We start from the raw sequence: 9,667 nt of genomic DNA, 5'->3' as shown, positions 1-9,667 counted from the left end.
GCGGACGCGCGCGCTCCCTCGCCTCCCTCGCCTCGCGCGTCCCGCTCGCTCCCTCGCCTCGCGCGCCCCCCCCGTCATAAGGTCCTACTTCCCAGCGCGCGACATCGTCTCGGATCGGAGGACGTCCTCTGCGAAGCACGACGGCGCGCGGGTGGGCCACCGGCGACGTGGCGGCGGCCGCCGCCGCCGCGAGCCAGAGCGCGCGCGCCGCGACGTCCTGGCGACGACGAGAATGCCGAGCGGCGCGGCGGAAGCACGAAACTCCAATTCCAGCTGCACGTTTACCGCACGTTGCACGCTGAAGTGCCGAAGCGACTCGAGAGAGCATGGCGGCGCCGCGCTGGCTCGCGGGCCTCTGGCTCGTCGCCGTGGCGCGCTGCTCGGACGAGGACCGCGGCGGCCGGCGGCGGCCCGTCGTGCTCGTCGTCGCCGACGACTTCCGGCCCCAGGTCGGCGCCTTCGGCTTCGACGACGTCGAGACGCCGCACCTCGACCGGCTCGTCGCCGGCGGCGTGAGCTTCACGCGCGCCTACGCGCAGGCGCCGAGCTGCAACCCGAGCCGGACGTCGTTCCTCACGGGCCTCTACCCGGACGTCACGAAGGTCTTCTACTTCGAGGGCGTCGCGCACCTGACGATGGGCGCGCGCGGCGAGCTCGACGTCTTCACGCACCTGCGGTCCCACGGCTTCCTGACCTTCGGCGTGGGCAAGCTCTGGCACTGGGAGCCCGTGGGCCACCCCTTCTCCAAGGTCGGCGGGCCCTACTTCCCCGAGCCGGGCACCTACGACCAGGAGTGGGGCTGCGCCGACGGCGAGAAGGACGGCGGCCGCTGCGCGCCGACGTCCGGCCAGCCCTTCCTCATGGGCAAGGTCTTCCCGACGGACGACCCGGCGCCGTCGCTCTTCGACTACCGCGTCGCGTCGAACGCCGTCGCGAAGCTACGCGTCGGCGCGGACGCGTACGCGCGCCAGCGGCGGCCGTTCCTCCTCGGCTGCGGCTTCCACCACCCGCACACGAAGTGGCGCGTGCCGCGGCCGCTCTACGAGAAGCTCAAGAAGCGGCGCCGCGTCGCGGCGCCGGACGCGGCGCGGCGGACCGTGGGCGCGCCCGTCCACGCCTTCGGCGACGTCGACCGCGGCGCCGGAATCGACCGCCGGTTCGGGACGTCCCGACCAAACTTCAGAACTCTCGATCTCGGTCACATCGAAGTCGATTCGGCTGATGTTTGGACGAATCGATTGCTCTCGTCGAATGCTCGAAGCACGGCCGAAGAGTCCGGCGCACTCCGTTCAATCACGCGCGCGTCGAAGTCGGGTCGAAGATTCGAGTCCGGCCCAGGTCAACCTCGGCCCCGAGGGCCAGTTCGTCGACGGCCAGCGCTTCGCCGTGCCCCAGCGGCCCTGGCGCCCGGGCAGCGACGCCATGCGGCCCGACGCCGCCGTCGAGCTGCGGCGCGGCTACCTGTCCGCCGTGACGTTCATGGACTCGCAGCTGGGGCGCGTGCTCGACGCGCTCGACGATCTGAAGCTCGCGAACGACACCGTCGTCATCTTCACGTCGGACCACGGCTACGGTTTAGGGGAGCGGGGCCACTGGGGCAAGGGGAGTTTGTACGAGATCGACGCGCGCGTGCCTCTGATCGTCCGCGACCCGCACCAGCCCGCGGGCCGCGGCGAGTCCTGCGCGCACCTCGTCGAGCTCGTGGACCTGTACAAGTCCGTCGTCGACCTCGCGAACCTGCCGTTCTCCCGCACGCTCTACACGTGGCTCGAGGGCCACTCGCTCCGGCCGTCGCTCGCGCGGCCCCGGGGCCACCTCCGGCGCCGCGACGTCGCGATCACGATGATGCCCAAGTGCCTCGGCAAGGCGACCGAGGCCGACAACACGCCCTTCTCCTGCAACGACAAGAGCTTCACCTGGGGCCGCATCATGCGCGCGGGCGCGGCGCCGCTCGTCGGCTTCGCGGCGCGGTCGGAACAGTACCGCTACGTCGCGTGGATGCGCCTCAACGCGACCATCGACGCCGTCGACTGGTCCGCCGCGCCGGCCTTCGAGGAGCTCTACGACAACGCGAAGCAGCGCGACGACGACTTCGACTCCGCGGACACCGTGAACCTCGTCGCCGCGGCCGACGCCGCGGCCTTCGACGACGTCCGGCGGACCGCGGACCGCCACCTCGGCTGGCTCCGCACGGCCGCGCGGGACCGCTTCTTCCGCGCCTTCGGCCAGTACGCGCACCGCATCCACAACGAGCACCCGCTCATCCCGGACGGCGCGACGCTCGACCCCTGGAAGCGGGACCGCTCCGCGGACCGCATGCCGAAGCGGGACGCGCCGCAGAAGCGCGGCGGCGGCGGCGTCTTCGGCTTCGGCAGGCGCGCGGGGCGGGAGATGTAAAAAAAAAAAGGTTACGCCGCGGCAACTGCCGCCCGCGGTTGCCGTGGCGCAATCTAGGGTGCGGCCCGAGTCGGGAGGGCGACCTCAGCTGCTGTACCCGCCGTCGCTGTACCCGCCGCCGCCGCTGTCGTAGCCGCCGCTGTCGTAGCCGCCGCCGCCGCTGTCGTAGCCGCCGCCGCCGCTCTCGTAGCCGCCGCCGCCGCTCTCGTAGCCGCCGCCGCCGCTCTCGTAGCCGCCGCCGCCGCTCTCGTAGCCGCCGCCGCCGCTCTCGTAGCCGCCGCTCTCGTCGTTGTCGTGGGCCTCGTCCTCTCCCGCATCGCCCGCGTCGTCCTCGGAGGCGCAGTACTCTTCGACGGCGAGATCTTCAAATTCCTGGAGCGCGTCGTAGTCGTCGTCCTCGTCCTCTTCGGAGGCGCAGTACTCGTCGACGGCATCTTCCTCGAATTGTCGCTGCGCGTCGTCGTCGTCGTCTTCCTCCTCCTCGAAGGCGCCGACGGCGTACCCAATGCAGTACTCGTCGACGGCATCTTCCTCCTCCGCGACACCGTACCCGATGCAGTACTCGTCGACGGCATCTTCCTCCTCCTCCGCGACACCGTACCCGATGCAGTACTCGTCGTCGTCGTCCGAGAACCAGTCACCAAAGGTCTGCGGCCTGTCGACTCGCAGGAATCTGTCCTGGTCCTCCGGGTCGAGCTTGCGAAACTCGACGTCGCAGAGGTCGTAGTTCTCGCCGGCGAGGTGCCAGCGCGTGCCGTAGATCGGACCCCCCGACGCGTCGCACGTGACGCCCCGGTGGAGGACGCCGCCCGCGGTCGCGCCCGCGGCGCGCCGCTCCGGTCCGCTCCGCGGGGCGTCGCTCGTCGCCGAGTCCGCGCCGGCGCCCAAAGCCGAGACCGTCTCCGCTGGGACTGGACGCGGCGCGCGGCGGAACACGCCCGCCGCGACGGGCTCGACCCGCACGACCTTGATCTTCTTCGGGTTCCGGAGGCACCACTCGGGCCGGCTCGACTTGCTCGTCCGCCGCGCGCGGCAGGCGTCGTAGCCTTGCTCCTGCCACGTGCGGTCGTCGTGCCTGGCGTGCTTCACCTTCGTCGGGTCGATGCGCACCGTCACCTCGATGAGCGCGCCGTCGCACGAGCCGTGCCAGTTGGCGCTGCGCGCGAACTTGAGCGCCTTCTCTCTGTCGGGAGCGAGGTAGACGCCGCGGCCCAGGGAGCCCCGCTCCGACGGCGCGAACCCCCACCGTTCGATGTTCCGCGCCTTTTGGAGCGACGTCCCGTGGAAGAGGCGGATCGCCTTCTTGGTGCCTGCGCGACCGCCGGAGAGCGCGAGGGCAGCCATGCTCGGGTCGGGGAGCGTCCGAGGAGCACCGTGAGGGAACGCTGCACGATACGAAACTTCCGGCAGCCCCTCCCCAGCCATTCATAGTTCCTTCGCGCCCGCCGCCGACGACGTCGGCCGGCCTTCCCGCTCGACAGGACACCGACGCCATGGCGGAGGACGTGCCGCTCGAGGAGCCGCCGGAGCCGGCGCCGGAGAGCTCGTCCGGGGGCTTCGCGCAGTTCATGTGCTGCTCCACGGACAGCATGGACAAGGACGGCTCGCGCGCGCCCGTGGACATGTTCTGCTTCAAGGGCCGGGCCGAGGAGGACGTCGACGCGCCCGTGGACCCGCCGGGCGACGACGACGCGACGACCGACGCCGCGTGCCCCGGCGACAAGGGCGAGGCCTGGGCCGTGGGCGCCGCGGACAAGGAGGAGGCGACGTGGGCGCGCGAGGGCGCGGACCAGGCGCACATCTTCGGCGAGGCGCCCGCGCCCGCGGCGGCACCGGCGCCGCCGCCACCGGACGACGCCGCACCCGCGCCGCCGCCCGCGCCCGGCAAGCGGCGCGCGTCCATGGCGCCGAAGCCGGCATCGGAGAAGAAGCGCATGTCCATCTTCGAGGCCATGCAGGCGTCCGTCGCGAGCGCCGCGGGCATGGGCGCCGACGACGAGGAGGCCGTCGTCCTCGAGGCCGTGCTCCACAAGAAGGGCAGCGGCGGCGGCTTGATCTTCGGCAAGTCGGCCGCGTTCAAGAAGCGCAAGTTCGAGCTCGTCAAGCGCTGCCCTGCGTGGAAATCTTCAACCCGACGTCAATGTGAGCGTATTCGAATGTTTTGACACAAGCGCTTCAGCTGGGCTTCGAGAGCTCGACAAGGTCAATCGATCCGTCCAAAAATCAGCCGAATCGACTTCGATGTGACCGAGCTAGAGAATTCTCAAGTTTGGTCAGGACCACCCAAACCAGTGGTTGGTTTCCACACAGGCACTGCCGCGACGGCGAGGGCTGCGACGTCGGGCCCGTGCTCCGCTACTACGACGCCGCGGGCGCGCACTTCAAGGGCGCGATCCTCCTCGACGGCTGCGAGGTCAACGCGCTGCCCGCGGCGACGCGGCCCCAGGACAAGTTCGTCTTCGAGGTCGTCTCCGGCGAGCGGCGCAACTACGTGCTCGCGTCTGCGACGGAGGAGCTCCGGGGCGAGTGGCTCCAGAAGCTCGAGGAGGAGATCTCGCGCCACTCGGAGATCCTCTCGGCGCTCGCGCCCGAGGCCAAGACGAAGCGCCGCGCGTCGATCCCGGCGCGGGACAAGGGTGCGACATGCCCAACTTGCAAAGGCTCCGATCCCGGCCGGTTTCCACTCCTTTCGGCTGATGTGTGGACGAGCGATCATCTCTCGGAACGGTCTCGACGCATTATTTTTCCGGAACGCGCGCGCGCGCGGAACGCTCGCGTCGAAGCGAACTCGCATCACCCTTGTCCCGCCCAGGTCGATCCAGAGCGCCAAGGCGGCCGCGGACGAGGAGAGCGCCGAGGCCGAGGCGGCCGACGACGACGGCGACGCGCCCGAGGAGCCGGCGGAGCGGCCGCCCCTCGAGTCGCCCGGGTCCAAGAAGGGCTCCATGTTCAACCTCTTCAAGCGGTCGAGCTCGAAGGACCTCGGCGCGGGCCCGCGCGGACGCCGGCCGCCGGCTCCGGGGGCGTCGACCGAACGTCGCGCCTCTCGCGCGCGGTCGCGTCGACGTGGCTCGGACGGATCGACGGCGCCCCTCGAGGGGCGCGACCGACACGCTCGCGTCGCACCGTCCGCGCGCGCGCGCGCCGGCGTCGTACCCAAAGACGCGGCGCGCGCGCAGGCAAGGGCGAGGCGCTCTGCGCGGGGCCGCTCCACTACAAGACCGTCGTCAAGTCCATGTTCGGCGGCTCCAAGGCCGTCTGGAAGAAGCGCAAGATGGAGCTCGTGCCGTCGTCGTCCGACGACGTCGGCCCCGTGCTCCGCTGCACGAAGACCAAGGGCTCCGGCGACAAGAAGGAGGCCCTCTTCCAGATCGTCCTCGAGGGCTGCACGGTGCGCGACGACGACGCCAAGCCCACGAAGAAGGCCGCGGCCTTCGCGATCAACCACGCGACCTACACGGAGCCCAAGGTCTTCTACGCGGACGGAAACGACGAGCGCGACAAGTGGACGGAGCAGCTCAAGGCGGCCGTCGCCGACTACAAGGAGAGCCTCGCCAAGGAGGCCGAGTCCGCGCCCGCCGAGGTCGCGAAGAAGACCGAGACCATCAAGAAGGCGCGGCGCGCGTCCCTCACGCTCGAGGAGAGCGTCGCCCACGTCGACGACGACGCGGACGACGGCGACGCCGCCGCGGGCCTCGACTGAGCCCGCCGGCCCCGCGCCCCCCCACCCGCCCACCACCCCCACCGCCGCGATAGCCGCGGGTTCACCTCACACGCGCTCGTCCGCGGCGCGGCCGTCGAGGGACGCGGCGAGGCCGTCCACGAGCGCCGCGGCGGCCGCGGCGTCGGGCCGCGCGGCCGGGTCGGGCGCGAGGAGCGCGCGCGCGAGGTCCTCGAGCGCGGCGGCGAAGGCCGGCGCGTGGCGGCGCTGGGGCGCGCCCGGCGCGCCCTTGGGCGCGCTGAGGGACCGGGAGTGGCCCGCGTCGACGAACGCGAAGGTCCCGTCGTCGCGGGGCTCGGCCTCGGAGGGCCCGTAGCCGTAGCAGAGCGCCCAGGCGACGCCGCCGAGGGCCCAGACGTCGCACTTGCCGTCGACGGCGTCGCCGGGCTGGGGCGCCCAGAGCTCGGGCGCGCGGTACGGCGCCGTCGTGTGCTCCGCGGCCTCGTCGGCGAGCGCGAGCGCCGCGCGGCGGTCCCCGAGTACGTCCGGGATGCGCGCGCAGGAGCCCAGGTCCACGAGCACGGCGCGGGGGCCGTCCAGGAGCACGTTGTCGGGCTTGACGTCGCGGTGCGCGAGGCCCGCGCCGTGCACGTGTACGAGCGCCGCGGCGACCTGGGCGGGAAAAGAGAGATTCGACGTCGCTTCAACGTGAGTTTCCGGAAAAAGCATCCACGCTGCGAGACCGTTCCGAAAGATGATCGCTCGTCCAAAAGTCAGCCGAAACGAGTGGAAAACGGCCGAGAAAGGAGCCTTTGAAGTTGGGAAGTTCGCACCCTTTTGCTGCCCTGGCGGCGACGTCGGCCAGGACGGCCGCGGCGGCCCGGGGCGCGAGGGGCGGCGCGGTCCGGTTCACGAGCCGCGCCTCGAGCTCGCCCCGGAGGCCCCGGTCGTAGCGCGGGAAGACGAGGCCGTAGACGCGCGCGCCGCCGTCGCGGCGGACGCCTGAATCCAAGAGCCGGACGACGGATTCGTGGGCGCACGCGCGGCAGCTTAGGATCTCCCGCTCGGCCCGCGCGGCCTGCTCGCGCTCCTCGCAGCGGAGCTCCTTGACGACGACGCGCGCCCCGCCCGCCGCCGTGCCGCCGAGCACGCGGCTGAAGCCGCCCTCGGCGACCTGGCGCCCCACGGACACCTCGAGGCCGCCGTCGAAGGTCACGGACCGCTCGACGCAAAACGACCGGACCCAGGCGAAAAGCGACGCCAGCCACTCGACGAGGGCGCGGCACATGGCGACCGCGGGGGGCCGACGCCGACGCCGACGCACCGGCGCAATGGTCGTGAAGTGTGGACACTGCCTTGAGATGCATCTTGCCTGCAAGTGCAGGTCAACTTAGAGGCTACTTAGGTAAAAGACACCTCGCGCGGCTCCGGCCCCGGTCTTCGCGAGCGGCCGGGGATGCCCGGTGGCTCGACGCGCCGGACAGAGGCGCTCGATTCGGCGGGAATGACTCGCCGCTTCCGCTGTCGCTGGCCGCGAGTAGCGAACCGCGCGCCGCGGCGACCCGCCGCGGCGCGCTGGGGACTTGGACGGAGACTTCCGTGGCGCGCTTCGCAGAGCATCCGAGCGAACACGCCGGAATCGTCCGACGAGCGAGTCCGGTGCTTCAACGTCGGCTCACATCGCCTCTTTTGTGAAGAAACAAAAAAATCTTAATCAGGCGACGTCAAAGGCCAGTCGAAAAAATGATGCGGTCGTCGCAGGCCCAACCAGGCCAGAACAGGCGAAATCCGCGAGGTCACTTTACGCGTACGTTAACGCCCCGCCGAGGCGCGTAGACGCCCCCTAGACCCCCCGGAGGCGTGTGGAAGGCGCGTGCGACGGGTGGTGTACGCCAGTCGCCCTCGCCGGCCGCGGCCGCACCGTGGTCGCGCATGGTCGTCGGGCCCGGCCGGCCGTAGGGCTGGCCGCTGCCGTAGCCCTTCGGCACCGGGCCCCTGGGCGACCCCAAGGAGGCGTAGTACAGCTTGATGGGGTCCCGCACGACGACGTCGATGAGCTTGGCGGTGCTCGAGCTGCTCCTCGACGAGCACGCCGTCAAGTTCCGGATGCACGCCGCCACGGGCCCGTGTTGACGGTTTTGTCACTCGAGCTTGGGACCACACATCATGACAAGGGCCTCGACCGTTCTGGGCGCGGCGCCGCACCCACGAGGCCGCTGCGCAGCCGTGCCGCCGACGACCGTGTGCCCAGAGAGACCGTTTCGACGCCCAGAGCGGCCCGTGCGACCGTCTTCGTGGCGTGACACGATGGGCCTGGGGATCGGGCAGCCACGCGGCAGCTTGCGCGCGTGGCGCAGGCGCAAGACGCAGCGCTTTCGGGCGCCGAGGGGCGCCGCAGCGCGTCGAGGCAGCCCGTCGTTGGAAAAAAGATGGCTAAAAATCCATCAAGATGCCGAAGCGACGACAAACTTTGAAGAAAACCTCGCCACTTTGAGCCCTAGGTTCACGCCGACACCCCTGGGTTACCGCCCCGGGACCCGGGCACGTCCCGGGGCACTCCGGCAGGAAAGGCGGCGGTACCGGGGGCGTACCGCAGCTCGTCGACGGTGTATTTTATTTTTTTTTTTTTGGATTTTCGGCCGCGCGCGCACGCGCGCGCTTCCGCGAGGTCGTCTTACACGGTACCAAGGACGTCGAAAATGAATTCAGAGTCTCCGAAATGTATTTAGGCGTACGGGGTTCGTCCCGATTCGTCGCGGAAAGTGACCTCGCGTTTTTGGCCTGGCTGGGCCCGTGACGACCGGATGGCCAACAGCACCTGTCGGGGAGCTTAATTCGACTCCTCCCCTGGTTGAAAATCCTGACTGGGCTCGACAGCTACTCGACTGAAGAACGCTTGGTCAGACTCCTCGGTAAGGTTCTTCTTTGCAAATACACAGAGTGTTTCATCATCAAGGAAGTTGGAGCATTCATTAGACAGCGTGAAGTTGAGGCGTTCGGTAAGTTCCTCCCTTTCTAGAGCTGGCTTGATCTGAGATCAGCCCCCCCAGGCTTTGCTCGTTTTGTCAGATCTGGGCTAAAACGCGTCTTTCGCTAGCCGATGCAGCGGTTCCAGGACTTGGCGCGGCGCTCGGTCTGTGGACCTTGCCGCGCCTCGGGCCCGGGTGCGAGTCGCTCGGGAAAGACCATCGGTCGAAGGCGAGCAACTTAGTTCGCGTCGGGGCAGCCCGTGGATGACGAGAACGGCCGTTAATGGTGGGGGGCGACCGACGAGAGGCCCAACTTAGTTCCAGGGCTCGAGCGGGCCGCGGCATCTCGAGTAAACACCGCCTGGAATGTCCCTCCCGAGTGGCCTGTCAAGGTTGCCGCGGCCCGAACGCCGCATGCATTGCGCAGTGAGCGCCGTGTCACCCGCGGCGCCGCGCGCCTCCCGGAGCCGGTGAGGTGATCTCGATCAAATCGGCTCGAGCCGAAGGGCTGCCGCGAGGGCATCTGATCGCCCTCATGACGAACGATTCCCGACGCTCTGTGACTCGAAGGCGACCGAAATTCGGGTCGGGGGAAGCTGCCGCGCCCCATTCCACCCCCTGAGGCTGCCCGTTTGCGCCA

General features: G+C 70.0%; 1 protein-coding gene across 1 annotated transcript; it reads left to right on the top strand.

Annotated features, from left to right (window-relative positions):
* Positions 1 to 3,890: 3,890 nt before the first annotated feature.
* Positions 3,891 to 6,100, top strand: AURANDRAFT_67814 (hypothetical protein; the record flags this gene model as incomplete). Its single annotated transcript, XM_009043375.1, has 4 exons — positions 3,891 to 4,513; positions 4,708 to 5,010; positions 5,210 to 5,433; positions 5,577 to 6,100. 4 exons carry the CDS (start codon positions 3,891 to 3,893, stop codon positions 6,098 to 6,100), a joined length of 1,674 nt encoding a protein of 557 aa, XP_009041623.1.
* Between the last annotated feature and the right edge of the window lie 3,567 nt (positions 6,101 to 9,667).

This window comes from Aureococcus anophagefferens, assembly GCF_000186865.1.
Source record: "Aureococcus anophagefferens unplaced genomic scaffold AURANscaffold_52, whole genome shotgun sequence".
Classification (NCBI taxonomy): domain Eukaryota; class Pelagophyceae; order Pelagomonadales; family Pelagomonadaceae; genus Aureococcus; species Aureococcus anophagefferens.
Note: the sequence above shows the minus strand (reverse complement) of the source record. Positions and strands in the feature narration are given on the sequence as shown.